Source organism: Cyrtonyx montezumae, unplaced genomic scaffold (assembly GCF_038088225.1).
Source record: "Cyrtonyx montezumae isolate F1298 unplaced genomic scaffold, pur_monq_1.0 scaffold_2, whole genome shotgun sequence".
NCBI classification, from domain to species: Eukaryota; Metazoa; Chordata; class Aves; order Galliformes; family Odontophoridae; genus Cyrtonyx; species Cyrtonyx montezumae.
The window spans coordinates 11,583,871-11,610,688 of NW_027071936.1; the positions used below are offsets into that span (position 1 = coordinate 11,583,871).

At 41.0% G+C, this 26,818-nt stretch overlaps 1 protein-coding gene across 4 annotated transcripts in view; it reads right to left on the bottom strand.

Annotated features, from left to right (window-relative positions):
* Positions 1 to 26,818, bottom strand: part of NR3C2 (nuclear receptor subfamily 3 group C member 2) — a 196,153-nt gene that overhangs the window by 11,217 nt on the left and 158,118 nt on the right. For all 4 annotated transcript variants that reach the window (XM_065736372.1, XM_065736375.1, XM_065736374.1 and 1 more), the window contains exons 5-7: positions 16,858 to 17,196; positions 16,292 to 16,436; positions 1,767 to 1,897 (exon numbers count right to left, since the gene is read on the bottom strand). In XM_065736372.1, the coding sequence (XP_065592444.1) occupies positions 1,767 to 1,897; positions 16,292 to 16,436; positions 16,858 to 17,196 (615 nt within the window). The remainder of the gene's footprint in view (positions 1 to 1,766; positions 1,898 to 16,291; positions 16,437 to 16,857; positions 17,197 to 26,818) is intronic.

The window sequence follows — 26,818 nt, forward strand, 5'->3', positions numbered from 1 at the left end:
GCTGTTCACAGGACACTTTCTGGGTTTTATCACCCTCTTCATTTCCTTTTTTTTTCTCCTCTCTTTCCCTCAACATAAATATCTTGGTTTTCCCAAAACAAATTATTTTTGTAGGTGTTCTAGTGACTGTGGTGTGCATTTCGAAGAGACCCAGCTAGCTGGAGTTAACTGGTGAGGCTGATCTCATGTAGCAGAGATAAAATACCTATATGATATTAAAACACCTATCTTAAAGAAAGGATGCTACGTTTTTAGAACGTCTTTAGGCTCTTTTTCTAAATATTCTGCCTCTCTAGGGTTGATTAAAACGTAGGAGGACCACCTTGCCGATCCAGACTTGCACACAAGAACAGACTGAGAGATAAATCCCCCAAGCACGGAAATGCTGTGAGCTGCTTCCTGAAAGACTGCCAGGTCCCCACGGTCCCACTTACCCCAGCAGAGCATCCCCTGGACTACTCAGGGGAGCTGGGGGCCAGATTCTGTCTCTCCCTTGCAGGCACTGCCTCACTACTGGGAGCTGGACAGCTTCAGCAGGAGGGAGGGAGGAAGCGAGACAGCCAAGCCCAAAAACTTACAGCCCTGGGAAGTTTCTGTTAGCAGATCCAAATCCCTTCCAGCAGAGATGGGAACTGCAGCTTCATGTTCTCTTTCAAAGGCAAGTGCTCTAATGTGCTACCAGCTGGGTGGGGTGGGTGAAGTCAGAAGGAAAGGCACTGCAGCCAGGGTGAAAGTCCCACCACTTCACCCAGAGGGGCTGCCACTGGGCATGACAGGATGCTGCAAAGTCCTTCCTAGGCTCCTTACTCTGCCTGGAGCATCCACGCCTGTGCCACTGCCTGGGATCCAGTAAACTCCTGGGTGTCCTAACCAGCTGCTGACAGCACCCTGGGGCCTGCCTCCAGCTGCTCCCAAGTGAAAGCAAGGAGCAGCCCCTTGGATCTCCTGCTCCTCCCTTTCCCCAGCCATATCCAGCCCCATTCTGCCAGGGGAATTCTTGCCTGATGAGATCACTGAAGTGACATCATGAGCGCTCATTAATCAGACTGATTCATTATCTCGTTGAGAGGTGACCAAGTGAATCTCACAAAAAAGACCATCAACATACACAGGAAAGTTTGTGTACAGGTATTTGGCTTTTTCATCAAGACTGATGGAAAAGTATAAACTACCTCTTTTATACAGTTGTACTGGGACTGGAAGTTTTTCAATAGTTTTAGAAAATATCAACTGATCTGCTAATTCCTACATAGTGCTATAACAAACACGGAGATTTCCCATCTTAAAAAACCTCAAAGCATGACACTTGAGGAAAAAATAAAGCTTGCACTGTCACTTATTAAACTTTCAGTGTACTGCAAAAGGGCTTACTATGCTAAGTTCAGTGCATCTTCTGATCTTGAAGGTGCCCTTAAGTCTCCCAAACCAGTGGCTTTGAGCATCGAGTCAAGGTTTATTCCAAATCCCCACAGTCCAAGAAAATGCAGCTGCTGCATTTTCTTGGCATGCCCGGCTGACTCCAGATGTTCCTAAACAGAGAGGGGGACCGAAGCCCCTTGTCCTACTACTTATATGAAGTACCAAGACAACTCCCATGGGAATGGAGAGCAAGATCTGCTGATAAATCCTATGATGTATAAACAGGCTTTTCCTGCAGGTCTGCTGGAAATAGCTGGGCTCTTTTGTTTTACCAATTAAAACCACTGCACCTCTTTGCGATTTGGAGTATTTTCAGGTATTTCCATGTAACCATGAATTTAACTTACCTGTGCTCAGCAGCAGCAAAACTTTCATGATGGTGTACTCCTCAAAGCTGAGCTGCAAGCGAACAAACTGCAGACTGATCTGATGCATCCCCTGACACAGTTCAAACATCGCAGACTGGCGCATCCGTTCCCTGGAGCAAGAAAAAAAACCAAAAAACAATCCAGAGGATAAACACATGAGGACACAAAGAGTACAAAGCAGTACGAGCAGCAGAAAAGTGAGATACAACCTGGAAACTAGGTGCAGAGGTCAGTGAGACAACTGCAGCTGGGTGAGGGAGCTGGGGATGTGGCTGGGATCCTACCAGCCCCAGGGAGATGCCTTGTCTCCCTGCTCACCACTGGCAGAAAAAGGCACCACGTGTGGATAAAAGGTGTCTGAATCATCTACGTTTGCTCAACTCCACCACACCAGCAAACACTGTGACTCTCATCATCCCAAATAATGCAGCCCCATCAAGACTCCACACAACATGACATTCACAATGTTACTGCCTTCACATTCACCGAGGAGACTCAAGTCAAAAATCTATCAGGACAGTCAGTGCGTCAGCCAACAGCACTCACACAACCCTTCCCAAATAATCTCCATTTCCAAATCTCTGAATCCTTTTCCTGAAAATACACAAGGTCTAGCTTCAAGGAAATGAAGAAGAGAGGAAATGTTTTTCCAACCACTGAAGATCTTGTTAATGTGCTACACTGGACCTCCTAGTGGGAACTATTAGACAAAATCATTGCAGTGATCTCATATTCAAACTGAAAGTGTATTAAAAATTGTGTATGACTTTTCCAAAATAATCATCCAAGATAGCCCAGAAGGAAGGAGTGCATAATAAGATTGTTCATTAATACTTTAATGTCAATTTTTGAATGTCACTTCTAAAGTACTAAAAATGCATGAGTTGTTCTCAGTTTACCTTTCTTTCTTCCAGTATACTTGAATACATTTACCTTCATATTCTAACTCTGTTCTCACAAGCAGCCCCAGGCTTAACCTATCCAGCACAAGTTGCAGGCAGAATTTGTGGGTTTGGCTTTTTTTTGCTGCTCTTTTAAACACGCTATCCCAAACCACAGAAATTAAAGCAAAGAGTTGCTGAGAATTGCCTGTCTCATTCTGAAAGTAAGATATATATGTGGGTATTTAGATGAGGTGCTATAATTGCTCAGAGACCACTACTTTTTTTTATTATTATTTTAAATGCTCAACAACAATTGTCTGTATTTCTTCAAACACTTTTTCACATAATTGAGGAACTGGACGAAATTCAGCTAATTATTTTAACCAAGCAACAGGCTTTTCAAATAGACAAACTGGCTGGTGAATGAGAAGAATCATACTGTGTGCAAACAAAGACTTACGTAATCTTCCTGGTGTTCTATTTCACTACTGCCAGAGCAGATTTTATTTTCCTCCTCCACACCAATAAAACGGACTCCCCATTGTTATACAAGGCTCTACACTTTTCCCCTGCCCCACCCTTGTCTTGGGACTAAGAACTTCCAGATTTATTTATTTCTTCATAGTAGTAGTAAATGCATTGTTTATTTATTTTCATTATGCATCCCGGACTGCAGGGAAGCAAACAAATGGAAGGAAATAACCTTTAAATGTTGACTGAAATACCACTCGGCCCGGCCTTTCAGCTGAGCAGTGACTGCTGCTGCTTCCATAGTGCACTGGAGGCACGAGGAGTTGTGGCAGAGGGATGCACAGGCAACACTTGCACTCTTAATGCCATTGCTTGCTCTGAATGCACAGTGAGACTCTGAGACACCCCTAGAGGGTGATTTCTCTCCTCCTGCCCATCTCCCTCTGCTTGAAATAACCAAATCCCGCTCTAGGATAGAGATGCTGCGCCTCCTGACTGATGCTGAGGTTGGAAGGCAAAAGCCAGGAGGGACTGTATTTTATAAATACATAAAAATTTACACCTTGGCAGTCTATTGGATAGCAGGACTCAAAGCAAGACCAGTGCAATATGCTCATTATTACCTCCCCAGGGCACAGAAGTTCTCCAGCCCGAGAACATCACTCAGCTTTCAGCACCGCTCTCTGTGTTTGACCTCTGCAGACATGGGAAGTGTCAGAGCTTTCATCTGATACCACAAGCCACACAGCAAATAAAATGAAACATCTTGAGGTTTTGTCTCAGGTTTCGTATGCTTTCACTAAACAGAGTGGCAGAACCCTCTCTGTGGCAGCTAACCTAGAAGCCTCCTGACTCGAGACCTCCTTTTCTCCTGCTCTGTATATTTTGTGACATTTGACATTTGATCACTGAGGCCTTCCTGTGTGATTGTTTTGCTTTTATGGATGACGATGGCCTAAATAGAAGAACTGACTTTTACTTTTTTTAGTAAAAGTCAGTTTTTTGTATGTCTTTTAACTGTGTCATCCTTTATCTACTTGAAATACCTGATGATATTTTATCTGCTAGGTAAAATGATACACAGCACTGGTTACCAAGTAGGCTGATTTAGTGTACACCGAAGCAGGAATTTTAAGTCAGTTTCCTTCCTGAAAAATCAGTTAATATATTATTTCTGTATAAGTTACTGCTAACTACTAATTAAGTCAGTTTATGACTGTTTAATGTTAAGATGAGCACTTTGTGGGAGTTTACAGTGTTCAACTTGGCACTAGATTTTACACGGTGTAAAATAAGAGAGTGCAGAGCTGTTGGGAAATTCAGATGCTAACATCAAGTGTCCCAATACCGTGAGAATAACAACAAAATAAAGCCATAGAAACAGCTCATTTACTGAGATGGGTAGGGAACACTCAATACAGGGCATGTTGATACAACCTGAGCTAAGCTACTTCCTTCCTTAATAAATGCCTTATCTAAGAATGAAGACCACCAAGTCATCACAAATGCTGCTACATCCATGGGGAGAAAGTGAGGTAGAGTTTTATGCCCCTCCATTTTAAAATATATACATATTTACTTATTTAAGAAAAAAAATAACAGATCTGCATCTTACACAGCATATTCACTTCTTGACACAGAAAATGGAGGGTGTGAAGATCTGGAATGTAAGGGCATGTACCTTTATGGGGATATTCAAGAAGGTAAGTACATCTTAATAATAAAAAGCATGGAACCAAAGCTCTGAATCTGCTGTGTGGCTACTCATTCAAAAGTGGTGTCATTAGCTCAGTTAAGCTTAATCCTCCTTCATAATAATATGATTTAAACTTTACACCTTAAGTTAATCCATCTTAAGTTCCCCTGAGTGTCTCCTTACAGGCTTAATGTAATGCTGGGATCACATCCTGTCTGACCTCTTCTGTGGCCTCAGCAGTGAGGGCAGCAAGAGTGGCCATGCACAACCAGTGCAATTCCCCTCATCTTCTGCAATTTCCATCTGCCTGTGCTCACTATATGACTTGCCACATCCCTACTGGGACCAGGGGGCCACATCGTTCCCCTCCCTTCCATGGAGGAAGACAGGACAGGTACCCTGGCTGCTGAAGTCCAACGGCATGGCAAGCACCTTTGCAGAAGAGTGGTGTGCTGCTGTGGTTGGGATTCTCTCAGTGAACAAATACAGCAAATACATTTGTGCCTAATCAAGAAAGTCCCAGGTACTTCACTCAATATTTTTCCACTCTGTCCTGTCCTAAGCCCCGGCCATCATGGTACCAACCCAATACTAAGCTTGTTTCATCCTCAACATCTGCTCAGACAGAGCTGAACACGTGAAGGAGAGCATGGCAAATCACTACTTCTGTTCCCCTATTCCACCCAAGCAGCTGCACTTGAGCATAATGACAAGTGACAAGGTAAATGACCTGAGCAGCTGGCACACAAATGGGACAGGTGCCCCAGACTGCCACAGGATGAGCTGCCCAGCTTCAGTAGGGGTGAAGGCTTTGAGCAGTCACACTGAGAAGGAGGAACTCACAGGTTTACTCAAGGTATCCTAAATACCAAACTAGCCACATGTCTCATAAATATCTTCATGTGATCTTTGCAGAAACCCAACAGCCACAGCAAGACTTGTGCAACTACTGGCACGCTGTTCAGACAGAACTTGCTATGAATAAACATACTGTAATTTATGAAGTCATCTTAAGTTGAGTACTGTAAAGCTCACTGAGTTTGGAGACTGTAACTCTGTAACCAAACAGAGAAACCCAAACATCAAAAAATATTCACTCAAGGCAAAACTGAGCACCAAAACGAAACACGTTTTACAGACTTTCTCACCGATACTACTCAAAGCCACTGCACATCCTTCCAGTCAGGGAAAGGAAGAAAGGGAACCTGTGGTGGGTGTTCTGAAGATTGATCAGTACTCAAGAGGCATGCTGATAGAGCTGAGAAAAACTGGGCAAAGACATGCTCTTTCACAGCACCTCAAAGGAACAAACAGGCAGCTGAGCCAGTCCCTTGGCCTTTGTGTCTCAGAAAAGACCTAATAATGCTTGTAGCAAAGATACACTTCTGTGTCAGACACTCTGTGCTTCCTGATTTTAATTTTATTCCCTGTAACAACTGTTTCCGATTTTATAATCAATGGCCTTTTCTTGCTAAGCCTAAAATCTACTCATTTCAAATCTGTACATCACCCAAAATGGTTTCGCACTGTAACAAAAGCAAGCAAACAAACAAAAGAAATCCAACAAGAAAACTTGCCAAAAGCCTAGAAGTCAAAACAAGTTTGGAAACATCAGAAAGCAAGGTATGCTTTCCACTATGCCAGAAGGGGTTTGGCAGAGAGGAGTGAAACATCATCAGAAACCCTTCTGGCAAGGCAGGCAAACTGCAGATAAGTGGGGAAAAAGACCAGGGACACAATATCACAAAGTCCCTCGTTCAGCTGCTCAAGACACCTCATTAGGGAAGCCTGTGGTCTGAATCGTCTTAGCTGCTCTAGGAGGGGTTCAATTCTCTGGAAAAAGTTTTGAGATTCTTGGGTTAAGATGAAAAGAAGCTTATTATAACAGCAACTTACTCTTTCTTGATGGACTATTTTACTTCAACTCCATCTCAAGATAACAGCGGAAAAACATGACACTACACAGCAGAAGCTGAAACTATTCTTCAACTTAAAGGGGCTATCAGTGCACTGTTAACACTGAGAAACACGCTGTGCATCATTCTGCTCGACGGACTGTGCCCAGACACCTGTTTCCCATCTTGAGGCCATTAAAAATGCAACCAAAGTCAGCAGTGATGGAGCAGCATCGTTAAGTTACCGCACTGACTGAAATCCAAGGCAAAAATACAAGTAGAATTCAGACAAAATTCAATCATGAATTTTCATTCTGAACTTATTCAGCACTTTCCAGCTTCTGCTCACTCTGCAAGCCCCAGCAGAAGGAGAGGAGAACATATTTCCTTCAGTGTACTGCCTTCAACCCTTAAAGCTTCGAAGCCTCCCTCTCAGGAAGGAAAAAATATGTTACATAGCATCGATGGCAAATGCAGGCAGCCAATCCTCTCAAAATTGATGTTATTTTTGTCATCAGTTTTAACTACAGAGAAATCTGGGGTATACCCGTTTTCCCTCTAACTTTGGCAGTGAGACAGATAAACAAACAAACACAGAACACCCTGATTTTGGCACCACCAGTGACCTTCTCCCAATCATAAGGCAGCCAGCACTCCCCTGAAGCTGCAGGGGATGGGAAAACCAACTATTGCCCTGTAGGTGGCTGAACTGTCCATGGATAAACACAGGCTGGGAATTAGGTGGTTCAACCAGAGAAGTGCTAGCCTACAGGCAGCATAAAGGTGACTGCCTCAGCCAGCCGTCCTACTGCCTTACACAAGCTGCGGTGCATGCTGGACAGGTTACAACATCAGGCTCTGTTTTGCTGCTGGAAACCACTGCCTCCTACCAGATCCGTGGGAAAAAATGGAAAACAGAAAGTGCCATTACCTCAGCCCCAAGTGACAACAGCCTGTGTTTTCAGCACACTCCACCTTCCCAGGTACTTCAACTGATATTGCTGAAGTGCCTTGCGCAGCTCTTGCCCCTGTACACACTCCTTGATAAAAAGGGGGCAGTGCCCCCTCATCCTTCCTGCCACGTGTACCTGAGGAGAACCAGTGCTGAAAACTGGTAGACAAGGAAAGTCACCTTAAGTTAAAACAGCTCTACAGCAATGGCTAGCCAGGCACACAACCTTGCCATTTTTTAAATTGAACTTAAAGGAGCTCGTTTTGAAAAGTGACCTTTTCTGCTACGAAAGTCCTCCTGATGTTCCTGTAAAATAGCACCCCAAGTAACTGATACTAAAGAGTTTAGAGATGCTTTCAAGTTTCCAGCTAAGCCTTCCTCTGCTATACGGCCTACGTTGCAAAGGAATTGGCAACAGCTTCATTTGCAACAGTTATTGCAAAAGAAGAACTTCAATACCCAGACAGTAACAGAGAACTTGTGCTAAAATCTAACGTAATAATCACCATACAATTCCAAGCACATTTACTGCAGAAGAAGCCCCAAGTATCTGCTGCAATTAACAGTTAATTATGCAGTTAATAGAACACTGATACCAAATACTCTCTTTTGGTTTGCATTTGCATTCTGAAAGATGCAAATCAGAATTTAAATGAGAAAAATAGATAATTATGCCTTTACCAAAACTCTTTTTAAATACTTCATTCAATAATAAATGATGATAATGTACACGACAATAAATTTTCTTCTGAAGTTCATCAGAGAAAGTTATCGTTAGGCAGAAATAGTACTAATAGAGTATCATTTTATACACATTATGCAAGGGATCACTGTCACTTGCAGGGGTTCATCAGCAACAACACTTCTATACTATACATGCTGCTGCAGTTCTCTTGTAGCAACGCTGCCTCAGAAATCAAGACTTTGCTCAAGCTGTCATGCAAAACACTCAGAAGAAGTCAGCCAAGACATGTCTTCCTCTCATACCAGTTTATACGATCTACTTCCTAAGTTTCCCTTTCATCTGGAAGATAAATATTTAACTCTACTGGGAAAGTGATGAAGGGAAGCACTATGAATATGAAAGGCATTTAGAGATGCCACAAAACAACTCACCAACTTGTGGAAAGATTAAAGCAGCATCACGTTCAAACACAGATTTGAAAGGGACAAACCTCCTCTCTATCCTAACCCTTCGTGCCAAGGACCTTGAGGGAAGTGGAAACATATCCTCCCAAAAGCCCTCTGGATGTCCTGGAGTCACGCTGAGACAAGACTGAGAGAGAGCATAATTATGCCAAGTTAAATGTAAAATCATTGGGCAAATCTTCGTGCTAAAGTCATAAAAACTAATAATCAAATCCTTTCAAACACATCACAAGCTGGAAACCTGCCAGAACATCCACTGGGCCAAGAGATGATCAGATGAAAATGAAGTGTTTGAGAAAGATCAGGCCACAGCAGAAGTTAAATAAAACCTTTGCATCAGTGCTCTCCATAAAGGAGTCCAGGGAGGCTCTGCACTTCCCTCCCTTTTCAGCGAGTGAGAGAATTAGTTTCAGACTGAAGCGTGCATAGAACAAAGGTTAGGAAAAAAAATACAGTTAAATGAATAGTAATAAATCATCAAGACCAGATGGCATCCATCCATAAGTTGTAAAGTAACTTTAATAGAGAACTGCTGTACTACTAACTGTGATGCACAGCTTATTGCTCAAATTGCCCTTATAAAAAGTGTGCAAGGTGACAAATGTGACTGATATCTTAAAATGTGCCTTGGAGTGGGGAGAGAGCACTCAAGAGAGCGGAGGCTAGGAAGTGTTTTTCCTGTATCTAGCAAAATGACTGAAGGAGGAGCATTAGAAAGCAAATAAATACACTATAATGGAAGCAAGTCAGTGCAGCTTTGGTAAGGAGAGGTCATGTCTTGCTCATCCACATGAGCTCTGACAACAGCACAAGGGTGCTCTGCTTGATGGGAATGCTTTGCACATGCCAGGTCTAGCTGCATCCCACGTCCATATGCGGTGAGAACAAAGCAAGCACCAGGCCTCTCTTCCTTCTCTCCTTTGCCCTGGTTTCCACAGAAAGGAAAATGGGGCACGCAGTTTGGTCACAAGCTGCAGTACCTACTGTCTGTCAGCATGCTGGCACGAGGAACGACTGGTCCAGGACCTCCCGCACACTGCTCTGCAGCAGGGGGTAACTGGGATGCAGACAGGGCAGAGCTGGATTTTAAAGCTATTAAAGAGATCTCCTGAAAGCTCTTAAAGAGAGCTTAGGGGCAAGGAGGATGGCTCTTCATGGATTATTGGCGGCTTAAAAATAGAAGTCAGAGGATAATAATAAATGGATGTTTCTCAAAAGTACTGGAGGCTACCAGGAAAGTATTGCAGAGCTCTGCACTGAAGCTTGTGCTGAGAACTGTGCTCATACATCATCTGAAAAAAAAATACAAAAACCAGACCTGTGCAAGTGACAGAGTTTGCTGATGACTCCAGACAATGAAATCAGGAACTGCCCATGAAGAACTGCAGAAATATCTTGCAAAACCGTGAGGCTGGCTGACAAAACTGAAGGTGAAAATCATTAATGGCGAGACAATGCAGACAGTATAATCATCTCTCACCACACGTAAAATAATTGGCTCTAATTAACAAGTATCACACAACAAACAAAAGACCTAGGTGCAATTTGGAGAAGGTTTTTTTGGTTTCTGTCCTTTGAAAATGCTTGCTTTGTGTTTATTAGTGGTCAACAGGAAAGCAAAGGATGAGAGAAGACTTGAAAGCAAGACAGAAATCATAATTTTGCCACCACATAAATGCACTGCGTTGTGAATAAGGTGTGTCATTGTGGTCTGATCCCAAAATTAACATGGGACTATGCAAAAGCACTGCAAAGGAAGATGAGCAAGGCCAAAAGTAGCAAGCAACTGATACGCAAAGGGAGATTAAATTGGCTACCTGATTCTTCAGCTTGTACAAGAAACAACGGGACTTGACAGAGATCTATAAACGATAAACAGCATACACTGGATGAAAGGGAATATATCCACTGTTTCCACAAACACAAGAATGAAGTGGTACTCCATTAAATTATCAGGTATCTGCTTTAGAAACATCTCTATCAAATAAATATGCGTAAGTAAATTGCAGAAGTGATTGCCACAGAACACTTCATGTGACAGAGTCACAAATGTATTCAGAAAGGTATCAGAAAAATTCACAGGAGATACGGAAGGCTTACTGAAGCACAACTGAATGCTGTGACCCATTCAGAAAGCACCTAGGCTGCTTACTGCTGGAATGGGCAAATGAAAAAAATACTTTAGCCCTGTCCTGATCCCACACCTTCTTTGCAACTGGCCTATTAAGGGGATGAGAAACTGTGCAAGAAAGACCTTTTGTTTGATCATTTGTCAGTCCTTAAAACCACCTGACAGATTAGATTGTATGAGGGAAGCACTTCTAAGCACTTCTATTCTAAATCATATACGTAAGTAAAAAACGTACACCGAGTAATATCACGGAGTGCTGCTGACCTTTTAACAAGACCTGCAATCACACACATACTTTACTGGCAAAGAACAAACACTGACAACTCATACCAACAATCGCTGCAGCACTACTAATTAAAAATGAGGGATTTGGAGACTGCTAGATCAAAAAGATTACAAAAATCAACCTAAATTTAGACAGGATTAACAGAGTGCAAAAAAAAAAAAAGACCAAAATCGGTACCATTAGAGTTAACAGCCATCATCCTGCAAAATGGGAAAACATATCCTATACACAATAACAGGAGTTACTTATAGGCTCTCTCACCATTCACAGATGGTCTGAAGAATCACCCCCCTGGGGCAAAAAAGGGTTAAAAACCTTAGTAGTTCTTAAACACTCAGCTTGTTTTATTAGATTTCTCTTCCTGGTGTGACTCCAGAAATCTGAATACCTGAAAGATTTAAGGGCTTTGACACTGAAAGGTCACAGAGAGACAGCTGTATTCTTCCTCTGCATTACGCAACACCAAATCCTACTGCAGTCAGCTTCCATGAGTGTATTATGAGAGGAATCTAATGAGAAGACAATGAACATGCTATTTACTAATGAAATAGCTGTTCAGCCAAGCTACGTCTTAATTTCTAATTTAATTCTTTGACTTCCCTCAACCTTACAAAATGAAATGCCCATCCACATCCCAAGACAACACCAGTGCCAAATCTGCACAGAAATCCCCACATTCTGTTTTCCCACTTCTCTCTACCTCATTTGCTATACATCAGTGCTCTCATTTGAAATATATATTCTCTATTTTCCCCTACAATGCTAGCATCAACCTCACTGCTTTTAAATTTTTAAACTTCACAGTTGATGGAATTACCAAAGGCATGGCATGAAAGATCCCTCCCCAATATCACTTTTTTATTTTACTGAAAGTTAATTTTTGTGCTATAAAAGAAGGACTTAAGTCATTTTGTAATAAGCTTTGTTAGTTTGGTAAAGTGCATTACATATACAGCACTCAGTTACATAGATTGGGTTATTTAAAATAACCCAATGGACTTGATGTCCATTGTAGTGACACAGTTGCCCCAAACGGCAGTAACAAAATAATCAACAGTCATTTCTCAGTTCCAAATCCATAACATGAAATATTTCTTATCATTTAAAAGCACCAGCCAATATATCGATCACTGTACTTTGCTCTTAATATTTTTATTAATTTTCAATAAGCTACTGGCTGTACTATTTTTTATTTTTATTGTAAGGGATTGAGACACATCTCAATGACTTGTCACTTCGGAGATGGGACTAGGGGGAAGGACAGAGCTGATCTAAATGTTCAGGAAAACTGCCTTCAGGTTTTAGATTTGATTTTTAAAGTTCACTTTAATAATTTTGGGTATTTCATACAGTACCTGGCACTGTTTTTAATTAGGCAAGGACTGAAGTCCTTGAAAAATTTAAAAATCTCTGTAAAACTGTTATGGTGGTTACAATAAAGTGAAACAGATAGAAAATGCAGAGCCTGCACATTTATGCACCTATGAGTTATTCCTGGGCCACAAATGACATACCAAGAAAAATCAAAGGAGTGAGAAAACAAACAACATCACTCATTCACACAGCATTTGCAAAATACTGTAGAAATATTGATGCTGCACTTCAACATACTCAAATGTTTCATCACCGTGTTTCAGTATTACTGTACTCTTTGGTCTACAATTACTGTGCAACAAAGGAAGTGGATTAAAGACCCACATACAGAGAAATCACAGAATTGTGGGGGTTGGAAGGGAACTCAAGAGGTCACCCCTGCTTAAAGCAGGTACCCTACAACAGGTCACACAGGTAGGCGTCCAGACAGGTCCTGAACATTTCCATAGGAGACTCCACAACCTCTCTGCGCAATCTGTTTCATTGCTCCATCTCCCTTACCATAAAGAAGTTCATCCACATGTTCGTACGGATCTTCCTATGTTCCAGTTTCAGGCCATTCTCCTTGCTCTATAAGCAACACTGATTAGGACCTGGCCTCATCCATTTGCCTTCCACCTCCCTTTAGATATTCATAAACATTAATCAGATCCCCCCTGGGGCAGAGTAGAGGGTGAGGATCAGATGCCTAGCAGAAAGTCAAACTGTGTACTTACTAGGGGGCATTTTTCTCTGTATTTACACAATCAGAGGTGCTTCAATGCCTAGCAGAGGTTTTCATTTATTACTTGTCTTGTTTACAGGCCTTCAGAATAAGAAATAGAACAATATATATCATGGCCTTCCAGAAACATTACAACTTCCTTTAATTCACAGCAGTTGAGAGTAAATGGAAAATTCATTTAATGCAAAACAAAGCAACATAACTCTGCTAATGCCAACCTCTACTTTCACTCTTTCTTAACTGTTCATTGAAGAAAAATGTTGAACCCTCTGGGCAGCATACTGGCAAGGGCCCCTGCTAATTACTTCTTGCCCAAGGACAGGAAATGACCTCTCCAGACAAAACACGAAGAAATATCAAGAAAATCTTGGCCTGGTGCTAATAGAACATGACTTTCTCAAGCCAGCAAAAGGTAAAGTCATTTTCAAGCATCTCCTTTTCATTCTACATGGAATAATCTCTCTCTTAAAAGTCCCAAAGGGAACACAAATTTTAAAAAGTTGCATCAAATGAACCTTAGTGAGGTTTGATAAACCTCATGCCACAGAAAGGAAAGCCTGTGTCTGTAAGTACATGTAACATTTCTAAGTTCACAGTACTCAAAAAATAAAAGGCAGAATCAGGATTCTGCAATTCCGAAGTTTCAAACCAGTACAATTTCATAAACAGGAAAAGATGTAAAATTTAGCATCAAGGTTTAAGTCTACCACAGACACACAAGGCAAATGCTATGAGAAAAAATGAGGCAATCTGCTTCTTGAGGTAGCGATACTGAAGATGAAACAAAACTAAATAAAGCACGGGCACTGAAAAATCACTTGTACTAGAACTGTACTGGAATTACATCATTAACTGCTTATGCATCTGGGCCTGTTTGTTTGAGCAATAGTTCTTAGGTTAGATCATGTTTTACAGTTTGCTTGATTCAATCTCATTTTTTTTCACTGGAGATGTTAACCAGACAAAATATCCTTGATTTCCATATACAAACATATATATGTACATACAGTTTAATACTACGTGAACCTTTTGTTCTGAATCTTCAGTCTTGCAGAACTGTTTATAATGTTTTATGCTTACCCAAGTGTTTTTTATACTGAATTGCATCAGTTGACTTGTACAATTTCAGTAATTCACCTCTGATTTTATGTCAAAATTAAGAAAGAGCTCCTTTTACTGAACTGAGGCTTACAAAATAAATTATGTTGAGATCTTTGGAGATCTCCACCTAAGGTCAAAGCAGGGCAAACACCAAAGCTAGAGCTTACTGCTCAGGACCCAGTCAAGGTTTGGACACCTCCAAAAATGAAGATTCCAGGGTCTGCGAGCACATGCTCTGCAACCTTAATATTTCATTAAGAAATCTCTTTCTTTCTATCCTTTTCCCAACTAGATCCGCATCTTAGCCTCAGAATAATTCCGGCATGCACCGCCTTCAAGACTTGCAGCACAAAATTCACAAGTAGTCTTGAATTCTGGAAGCTGCTTCTAACTGCAGTATCAAGACTGCCAGCAATGCATGTACATTTTTATTTGCTAGTAAGATTGATTTCCCTGTCCAATAAATTTTGACCCCCTAGACAGACTGACTTCAGATGAGGGAAAGTTACTTCTGGGTTCAAACCTTTAGGTCTGCATTTTCCCTAAGAGAATGTTCATTAAAGTTCACATTTTCAGTTAGCTTTAGCAGCACATGCTTTTTTGGTGATAATTCTTTAATGTCCCAAGTCATAATGGAGGTGCTTTCAACAAGGAAAATGGCCAACAATTCACTTTCCATCGCATGCAGTGAATCACCAGATTCTTCTCTCAAGGGAAAAAAAAACAACAACAACAACAACAAAAAAAAAAAGCAATCCACGAATGATCCTCCTTTGATATTGCTCACTGCTTTGAGACCAGATCTCATATGCATTATTTAGATTCACAGATACATTAAGTTGGAAAGGACCTACAAGATCATCTAGCCCAACCATCCTCCAATCACCATCCCTACCCACTAAGCTACTAAATCAAATCCCTTAAATCAAATAAAAAATACTGAAATGGACAGTGACGAAGTATCTCCTCGAAGAAAAAAGCATTTCAGAAGACTTCAAGAGATTGGGTGTCAAGTCATTTTTTGTTAATTCTTCTCCCATTCTTTTTACTTTTCCCCTTGTTTTAATTCCACCTTCAACAGCATCCATATCCTATGGATTACGTCTCCTTTTTACCTCTAGAAAAAATGCTTTCTGGGATAAGTACATGTCGTGACCACAGTTTGGCTGCTTGTGTATTCAAGTTTTGACTTAACTGACTTGGAATAAACATTAGGTAAATGGAAAAGAAATTAAATTATACTCTTCAAAGGCAAGGCACTAAGACACAAATCTAAAATACAAAGGAACGTACATACGCAGAAGGAATGGTTCCTCGGTTGATCATTCTTTTTCTTTAAATGCATCATAAAAAATGTTATGTTTCACTACCGAAAAAACATTTTGGCTTCTTTCATGATTGCAAAGAAGGGTAATTAAAGACTGTCAAGAAAACTCATTGAACAGCTGTATATTCTTAACAAAAGCACTATTATATGTCTGCTTTGAAAAAAACAACAAAAAAAACCCAGCAAGTTAAACATTCAGATTTCCTATTAGTAAGATATTTCTCCAAGCTCCAGTAGATACCAAAAACTGCCTTTTTTTCCCATAAATCTTGGTTATGTATCAGTTACATTTCAAGCCAGCAGGAGCTTGTTTCCAGTTTGTGAACACATACACATACACAAGGAGAAGTGGACAGCAGTAGCAAAGCTTCGCTAATTGAAACTGAATCACAGAAAAATGTTTCTAGCTACTGTTCAAACTGGGATTAGCTGAAATTTTCTTAGACTAAAAACCAAATCAAGACAGAATAATCCTTCCAGCTTGAACTTATAAGGACCATTAAAGAATACTTACTCATCGAAAATCAGGTCTGGAGCAAAATAGAGGAACTGGCTGTTTGTATGTTTGTATGATCTCCAACTCAAGGCAAATGATGACAGACACATCCACGAATACTGAATTAAAGTAATTTGGTCCTCGAGAGGCAAGTTTCTAAATCCTAGAGAACCAAACAGAAAATACATGTCAACTATGTCATGCCCTCCGAGGGCTGGCAAAACAAGCACTGAATACATCACTTCTTATTTTTCTAGTATTGCAGTCAAGAATGGGAGCAACACTCACACAAAGTACATTTCTGAAGAAGCAAAACCATAATTTTTCATTCTAGTTACAAAACATGTTTTCTTCTACAGAGGCTACTATTCAAAACGAAAGCTTTTTAAATATCGATTACAAGCATATGAAACAAAGTTGACACAAATGAAAAAAACCAACAATATTCTATCAGACATTCATCCTGCTCCCCTTTGTGAGGGCTTTCAACCCAGCCCACAGTCTAAAGATGCAATTTATCAGGCAAATAGTTGATAACTCTAGAAGATCGAACAGAAATTTCACCAAGTGTCTCGCAATCCTACCTGGAAGTATCTTTGCCCACTTTACCACCTGAATCATCTGCTTGCCAGCCAGGCGGTTTAAGGTGGAAAGCAGGTACTCGGCTGTGTCTGGTTTTGAGCTGTCGTATCCTGCATACACAATCTCTGGTTCAATGCTTTCAAGAATCTTGACAGGAGAGGGAGTAAGTGCTGGTGAGATGGCAGACATGTGGGGGACAAGTGCTGTGTTTACAGAGGGCTCAGTTACTGGAGCAATGTACGTCGTCCCTTCCTCGGGGCTTTGGGGTGGTGGCTGCTGACGCTGCTGTGGCTGTTCCTCGTGCATCCCTTTCAATTTGCCCAGTTTTTTGGACTTCCGGGCTGTGAAGACAAACGGCACAAAAACGAAGTCAGTAGAGAAAGTGTGAAAAGTTGGCAGAAGCTTGGCTTCACGGAAAATCAAAGCATCACAGAAGTTTGCAAGTGAAAGACCAAAATCACCAGAACCTTAAGAAATACTTGGCTTATAGCACTGTTAGAATGTAAAAAGAACAAAAGAAACATTTAAGTACAAATTTTGTGGCTTTAGTGTGCATCTACAACCAGCAGTGTCCAGTAATCTGCGTTGCCATGTCTCTACACATACCTGAATGAAACATCCTAGTTACAGCAGCTGGTTCTGTAAGCATTTCAGAAGTTTATTTGTACTGCAGTTTAGATGGATCACTTATCACCTACAGGTTTGCAATTCATGTTCTGCACTGCATTCTGTACTCAAAAGAAGCCTCCCTGGCAATGCCTAAAATTAGCAAACCTGGAGCCCTCCTAAGCTTTTGAGCCCTTGTACACACCCTGACTGTGCCTCAACTTGAAAGGCAATCAATCCACTCTGAACAGCCTAATCTAGTCAAATCCCCCTGGGTTTGTTGCTTTGATCCTTCCTTAAGAGCCTCCTCCTCTCTCAGTGAGTTCTGAAAAAATACTATGAAAAGGTACCCAGTTAGGCAAAACACACTGAGCCACACTCCTATCAGCTCTTGGTTATCAGGTTTCCTCTATTCTATTTATTTTTCGCTTTAACGCTAACCTCCCTACTTTTCTTTACTAAGTGTTCTTGGAAGACAACAACACTAGTGTGCTTTCACTCCTCGCACAGAAGCCAGCCGTGCTCGGTGGGATTCCTTCGCAGCACTGCCATGTGAAGCATGGATATGTAAGTAGGTAGTAAGCCCTGCTCACAACCCAGCAAAATTATCCTATGGTGTGTGGAAAGAATGGGAAATAGAAAGCAAGAAGATCATGAAAACAAATATACAAAACACCAAGGAGCACCCAAAAAAGCCCATCCCTGCCTTCGTCAAGTAGCTCATTACAATTCTCAATTTTTGATCCCTAAGCAGCAGTTTACATTTATCCCTAAACATGGAGGAATAAGCTATTCATTAATTTTGTATTCCAAACTCAATTTTGAAGGTTAAATATTTATCTCAGAAAAGCTGTATTTCAACACAATGCTCCCCTTCTGTTCAGTATACAGTACATCCAGAAGAGGCAGTGCAGGCTCGCTTCCTGCCATCTACCCTATTCCAGTTACTTCTTCTATCTGCAACCGATGTCAATCGCAGCATCTAAGCTCACCTTAGTGGCACTAAATTACAGTTGGAACAAAGTTCCTTTTTGACTTTGGCTAGTTATGCATGCCTAGACTTCCCCTGTGCAGAAAATAAGCTGTCAGTGAAGTTGCACAAAGAAGAACAGGAGCCTTTTACCTCTGCTCCCATGTTGACTAGGAGAAAAGAAAGATGGTGCCCAGTGTGGCAGCACAGCCCAGGGTCCTGTAATTCTGTGATTTGCTTCAAAACCAGCAAAGGACAGATACATCATTTCCAAGCTGAACACAGTGCAAAGTAGAAGCAAAATAACAGTCTCAAATTTAAAACCCTAAGTAAGGCACCAGTTAGCTTAAAGTTCCCCCCATATGCTGCTACACATTCAGATGGACTCAAAGTGAGGCAATGATTGGAAAAAGAAAAATAATCTTTAAAGACAATAAACTAAATGTAAATGTTCACAGCTCTTTCAGAGCACCTCCTCTCAAATCTTTTCTGATATGTCTGTACACACCTAAAACTCTTGTCTGGACTCATATCTCCCTCTAGTTATAACATCCCTTTTACTGGCATCAGTAAGTCTATCGTTAAGCGTGCAGAAAAAAAAAGTTCTAAATCTGTTCTGATCCACAGAACTGCCTCAGTACTCTTTTTGAAACTCTTAAAAATCTAGAACTGGAGAAAAATCTCCTGAACAGATGTGCTGCCATTGTCCTGAGACTACTGCTGGTGATTGGGGCCATTAGTGCTTGCCTGTTTCCTTGAAACTGGGGCTGCCTGCCCAGACCCACAGGCTGTGGTCACACTGCAAGGCAGGATACAGCTGCCAGAACTCAGAAAAACATGCATCTCAATGCAACAACAGCCTGCTGCTGCCAGCACTTCCTCATGGCACAGTACCACGACCCCTAAGGATCTTGGTATAAGCCAGTTCCAAGAGCAAACTTGTTTGTTAGGGAAATCCCAGGAGACTGTGACATAAAATTGCAGCGGTAGCACTCACATGCAAGATCTCAAAAGTGCCTGGTCAAATACGCACTCTTGGCCTATCGTCTCAAAAACTCAAATATAATTCATTGCTGTCACAGTACATACTGAACCTAGCAGGAAGTGAAAAACCTGAGCATCAGCTTGGTGTTATTTCCATCAGCCATGGAAGAAAGCTTCTCCTGACTGATTTCTGCATCAACATAGCCAGGAGATCTGCAGAGAACATCAGAGATCTTTGTGCAACATTTGTAACTTCCTCTTTGGAGAGTCAAACACCATTTCATTAACTCATCTACAGCACAAATTTCTGTTTTCAATCATCTCTTCATTTCTCTACGCCTGCAAATATCCAAACCAACTGATGTGGGTTGCATTTTTTAATAAAGGATTAGCTAGGCAAATAAAAATGTGCTGGCGCTAATAAAATTCAATTCAAAACTCTGTTGTTCAACTATCCACATATACTTGACAAAAACTTCCTAATTACCTGAAGTACTAGCATGGATTACATAGAGAAACACTGGACTTGCTATAGTTGGAGATGATACGGAAGATGTGAGACAAATGTTAGCCAGGAGAGGTTTCACTGCAACGGATTCTGTTTCAAGAGACAGACAAATAAGATGACCCTTCAACCTCCTCTCCAATCCTATTTCTTACTTTTCTATTACCAAGCAAAAATTCTCATCCAAACAATGAAGCACGACTGAAGGATTTTTCATCCTCTGGTGCACCACGTTACACGGATGCTGGCACCCATTCTTCAAGATGCAATTTCTGCTCTTAGTACCCAAAAAGCCATTTCACAAAGCTGCAGCTGCTCAGACATTTTGTTAAAAAAGCTTTTTCCTTACTCTGCAAAATAAGACGGAGGGCGTTACGGACAGACAGTGCAGACAACTGTTAAATTTAATTCTGAAAAGTAAGTGAAAATGCTGTTTTTCCCCATTTGGTGCAGTTGCACCTACAGGATGACGTAGTGGTGAAATCACTGCGAGCATTAAATATAGTTCACATTTATCTTAGAAAGGCAAAGCCAAACTTCCGCATTTTTTTTTTAAAGAAAGAAAAAAGAAAAATAAAGAAAAAAAATCCCCAAAGCAAAGCAAGAACGGCCAAGTTCAGCAGAACATTGGATGATGAGTTGCCAGAGCTATCAGTCACCGAAAGGAGACTTTGAAAATATGCCTGAAGGAATGGATAGAGATTAATGCTTGCTGCTGTTGTTCATTAAATTTTATCAGGCATTAGGCTTTTTTTTTTTTTCTGTTATCAAAATAGAACTAAAAATAAATAACTTTACATATCTTGCATGTCTGCAGAGGCCAAAAATGCATTCTCACAGTAACACTACCAGAATAAGAAATACATTGGTTTAACAACTATCAAGTATCCACTGATAGAGATAACTGATTACATATTTGTTACAACATAATTTAATATGTTCTATTCACTGAGTTCTTCATTAAGAGAGAGAAAAAAAATAGAGTTTTTCCATGTATAATACTGGCATAAAAATGTGTTTTAGTTTCATTTTGTTCCGTTATAATGCCTTTAAAATGAAGCTGAGAAAAAACATTACTGCTTGACAGTCATGTTTACAGTGAAGAAAACTGTATTTTTCATTTGGCTTCATGCCAGCGCTCCAGCTCAACTGGTTTGGTAACTCCCACAGAAACCAACAACTAACGATTAAATACGAGCGCAGAGAAATACGTACTTCAAGCCTGTCTTTTAAAAGTGTTTTGCACGTTTGGTCTCTAATTGGAATACCAACTATAAAACCGCCCCCGAGACAGTGAGAAAATGCCAGGATTATCAGGATGGCCATATGGAAATGTTGGAAAAGCCATACGGTCACCATACAGACCAGGGGACAGGGTGTGTATGAAGCACTCAGGCCTCAGATGAAGCCTGAGAAGTAACAAAGTTAGGGACAGAACCATCACCGCAATGACAGCGCTGCCAAGCGTCTCTTGCCCCTCCTGCTCTGCGCTACTGCAGCCAAGATATCAGATTATAATCCCTGTATTCTTAAATAAATGAAGGCAGAGTAAAAGCTGAAGAAAAACAAAAACAAATAGCCAAAGATGCTCTGCAGGTATACCTGAGATTAACACATAAAACACCTAACATGTTGTTGTTTCTTTTTTTTAGGTATTTTAGGAGGCCTTGCACATGACAACAAAAATTGAAATAAGGTGAAGTAGCTGGAAAGTTAACGACGTTGCACTTTGAACAAGCATGCCCAGCAGACCTCCCCTGTAGCTCTAACAATAAATCATACTACAAAGAAAAACAACACATCTGACTAAATACAGAGACAGACAAAAGCTGGGCAGACCTTTGCCCAACGGGTTCAAAGGACAGCCTTCAAACTCTACAGAACGACATATCGTTTTCACATGCTTGAAGATCTCAGTAAGAGCAACCTTCACAAGCAAGCACAGTTGCTCATCGCCCTCAGCAAGAAGACTGGACTTAATCATTTGAGAACAGCAATTGTCTGGACACTAGGGTGGACTCACATTTGGACAACTGGCTCCTTAGCACTGATGCTTCATCTGTTATACGGCTGTCAGACAGTCAAATCTGGGAACCCTCTTGTTCTACGCAAGTTTTCACGTGATCTGCGACACAAGCTGGATCCAGAGGGGACTAATCTATATTCCATCCATTCCCAAGAAGCAAACATAAAGTAAACACAGCCTCAAAACTGGAAACTATTTTTCATAGGCTCAAAATCAGTAATTTTCATCAGCATTATTGTTAAAGAAATGGGGTCCAAAATTCCAAAGAACAAAATGCTATCAATAGCAGACAAAGGAACACATAAATATTATGATTCAGATCAGCAATTTTATAACAGCGATATCTAATTTGCAGAATTGTATTTGTGCTTAACTTCAGCAAACAAACAAACAATCCAAAATGATCCTTCAATTAATTCAAACTGGCATTCAGTGCTCTAAAGAACATCAGAAGTTTATAAAATTACCTAAACTTCTGTGTAGGAATATGTGAATTGCAATGCTTGCAATCCATATCTCCAGAAATAAGAATTTTCTTTAAAATATGACATTCAGAGATTGCCTGTTGCCTATCAAAAACAACAATTAACATTCACATAGGTCTATCAGAGCCAGGACCAAACTGATCCTGATTCAACAGATCTTAATTTCATCCATACTGCAGAAAATATTTGAGTAAGACATATCAAGTGCACATTATACAAACACATGCTACCCTCTGGTAGAAAGCAGAGAACACTAGCAAAAGAAACAGACAAACCAAAAAGACATGAAAGGAAACAGCACAGGAAAAGAAACATATATATATACACACACACGTACACACATACACATTAAAACCATTAGAGTAGGTAAAGGAGAAAAAAGAAAAGCCATTTCAGTAACTAGATATAAATCACAACTGGAAAAAAAAGATGTCATATGCACTTAAAACAACGTAAGAGAAGCTGCAATAGGAACACACTCTGAATATCACCACAATCCTCCTCCTCACTCGAGCCCATCACCTGTAACTGACTTTGAGCCCACACTGCATGCCTTACCAGCACTACCTGTATTTCAAACACCTGAGCTCCACCACCCAGGTGCCATCCTCACTTGCAAACTCTGCACCTGAGCTACAACCACTGCCTCCTTCCTAGCCTCAAAACTTGTCAGTTTTGTCCCTCAGATCCTCCAGAAAGTGCTTCAGAGCTTTACTGCACATCCCTCCCCTACTTCTTTCCACAAATGTGACCTGGGGTACCTCACTGTACCAGCCACTGAGCTGCCCAGTCTCCCCTTGACTCAGCCACAACAGCCTTTAAGGTAGACTTTCCTAAGCCCTCACCAACCACACTTTCTCACTTGCTTCCACTTTTGCATGGGTAAACGCTCCATCATAATGCCACTTTTTCCTCCTTAGAATCCTTCCATCATGTTCGCCTGGTGTCTTTGCCTCACTCGCTTCAGTGAGCTGACATCTGTTCTCATTAGCTATTTTACTGCTACTGCAAACAGTGCATCCCTTCCCCCAGTCTGCTGCATCTTGACATACATGAAAATGTTGAGCTATCTTGGTACAGACACTTCTTTCACTTAAGCGTCTAGCACAATGGGTATGGAGTTTCGATGAGAAATTTCTAGATAACAATAAAGACATATACATACACGCACACGGATTGAAGTGAAAAGCGATAAGGAAAGTGAGATCTTACAGCATTAGCCCTACAAAGTGCATTCAGACATGCACCTTTTACTCTTCAGGAAAGGCAGAAGGAGACAGCAAAGCCAGGATCTTAACACTCCCTTGAAACCGATTATCCACTTTAGGGAGCATACGGGAACCTTCCCATTAGACCTGCGGTAGATGAAGAACCTCCAAACATGAACCTGGAGGTTGTCCTAAACCTAAAAGGAAGACCTGGGAACAAACCTTTGAGATGCACATGCCCAAGCAGACTCACCAGTTCGACTGGACAGACCAAGGGGAGAAAGAAAAGGGGAAACAACAAAGTTGGCAAAGGATGAGCTATGCAGGGACTTCAAGAACACAAAATTACTTAGATTTATCATATGTGACAGTGCCACAAGGACATTACACTAGCAAAGCAGGGCCCCTTCAAGGGTGGTTTCTACAGTGATATTTGGGATGCACTGTACACACAATGCAGTTTATCTAATTATACAAAGACCACAGTTAGAGAGGAAGAAAATAGATGTCTCACCTTTCACCATTTAAAAACTATTACTGACAGCTCTGTTCTCCAAGGAGATAGAAAGTGTAAGAAAATTTTATCACTTGCTGTGAGACTGAAGTATTAGGATATAGGTAGAAATTTTAATTAAAAAAGTGATGAAAATTTCCTATTTTTCTTTTTAACTCTCTATCAGTAGAAGCAAGCTTTCAGCAGAGAATAAGATCAGAGCTGATGACTAAATTCAGCAGAATGAAACGGTAGGCATAACGGAAATAATGACACAGTTTGGCACTGCCAGCATCATTAGCAACTGCTTACTAATTAATAAGTAACACTTAAATCTGACAGGATTGGACAGCTTAAAGACAAGGAATAAACATGCACGATTTGATCTATGGACATGTCACGTTTTCCTCTTTTTTGGCCAGACCCTGCAGAAATCCAAGCACATCCACAAATGCCACTCTTGCTCTTAGTTCACGTTCAGTACATCCAAAGGGAGGCACGGTACAGGAGAAAAGAAGTTTTGAAAGTACATTTTAATCTACATTATACACTTTTAAAATTGTGTTCATTTAAACATATTTTGACTCTTTTTTCCTAGTTTTATCTAAACTACAAATTAAACTGACTGTAACAATAAAAATGTATATTGCTCCAAAAGAAATACTTCATATATATTCCCACGTAAACTACAACAGAAACAAAAAGCACAATAACACTAACTGACAGAGCAAATACTCAGCTACAAAATACTATTTTTCAACATGGTCATCACCACTAGCTACGCATTTCTGCCAGTGAAGAAGAACCTGCATGCTATGCTTGTACAAATCTGCACCAGCAGAGATGATCCACTGTTCCACAGCTGCTACGATGATATCATTGCTAGGAAAACATTTCCCATGCAGTCCATTTTTCATCATCCCAAAAAGGTCCTGACAAACCTGCATGCGGTATTCTTTCTGTTCCAGCATGAGCATTTGAGGGACCTAGTGCAAATTTTGTCGTATTTGAATGCTGCCACCACAACTTCCAATGCATTAAATCCAATATTCAGCTCTTTACAAACTTCTCTGGTACTAATCTGCTGACGAGGCAACCGAGACGCTCTTCATTTTGGTGTTGTGTGCAGCCACCCAGAACTTGGCTTTTCTTTCAAATCACTCTTGCCACTGCTGAAATGCACCACCTACCACCCCACTGCGCTCATGTCCACTGTTTCAATCTCTATCAATGTTCAGCAAGCATTAACAACTGCCAACAAGCACAATTCTTTCTACATGGACAAAGTCACTGACACACCTTTGACAAAATGGCACTCGAAGAGAATATGAAGCAGACTGCCCCGCTGTTGACATCTGCCATGCAGCAATAAAATGTAATGGAGTACTGGCTGGAAGAATCAACTTGTACTGCCATGCCACCACCATTCAACTCTGTTGCTTCGGACCAGTATAATAAAATAGGAGGCTTGTATTTACTGCTTTTTACCTCGCTCGCTTATAAGACAATTTCAGAAATGCTTGCGTTTTGCTCTGGATGGAACAGATTCCAACAGTGCAGTGCTGCCCCAGTACAGCACTGCAGAGCACAGAGATGAAGTATGCGAAGCAGTTTATCCACTCGGTCCTTGCTCTGAGCAGCATCAACTACACTTTGCCGATGCACTACGCTATTAATCTCCAACAGTGATAATTCCACAGTATCCTCCATCTTTCTCCAATATTTAATTACTCAGTTTTTCCCCAAAATCTCTTGCATCGTTTTTTATTTTATTTTTTTTTCTGCAGTGAAGTTGACTTCTCTTCATCATTCCCACAGTGGCCATAAAGAGCAACTCATCTTTCCTGTCTCCTCCTGTTTACCATTTCTTGAACTGCAAAACGGGTATCACATCCTTTCTAACACGTTTCTCTCTTTTACACTAAAATAAATTGAATTTTATTCAACTCTTTCTTGTAGATCTACTTTTTTTTTTTCCTAAGCATTTTATAGTTCTTGTCCTTCCTTGGCCTGTCTCTACACCTTTCTCCAGCCACAAGACACTGAATTTCGTTAACAACCAGCTGGCAAAACAAGCTCAAGGAATTATAGTAATTGGGGCTACATCAGGCTGGCAGCCATCACTTGTGGGGTTTCTCAAGGCTCCATTTTGGGGGCAGTTCTCTACAGTCTTCATAAATGATCTGGACACCGGACTTGAATGCATGCTAAGCAAGTCTGCATACGATACTGAATTAGAAGTAGTTCACTCCCTTGAGGACATCGGGGCCATGTGGAAATATTTTGACAGAGAAGACAGCTAGGTAGTCACCAAGCACATAAAATTCACTAAGTGCTGACTGATGTGGCAAGCTTGGATGTAAGTAGTGATTGGAGAATGAGAGGCTGGAGAACAGACACGTGGAAAGGTACCTGGAAGATCCGATTGACAGCAAGCTGAATGTGAGTCAACAGTGTGCTCTGGCAGCCAGAAGAGCCAACCACACTCTGGGGTGCACCAGGCCCAGCACTGCCAGCCATTATGCTCTGTGCAGCCTCACCTCGGGCACTGTGTAGTTCTGGGCACCACAGAATAAGGACATAAAGCTATTAGCATCCAAAGAAAGGCCACGAGTAAGGTGAACGGTCCAGAGAGCATGGTGTATGAGGAGCAGCTGAGGTCCCCTGCTTTGTTGAGCCTAAAGAA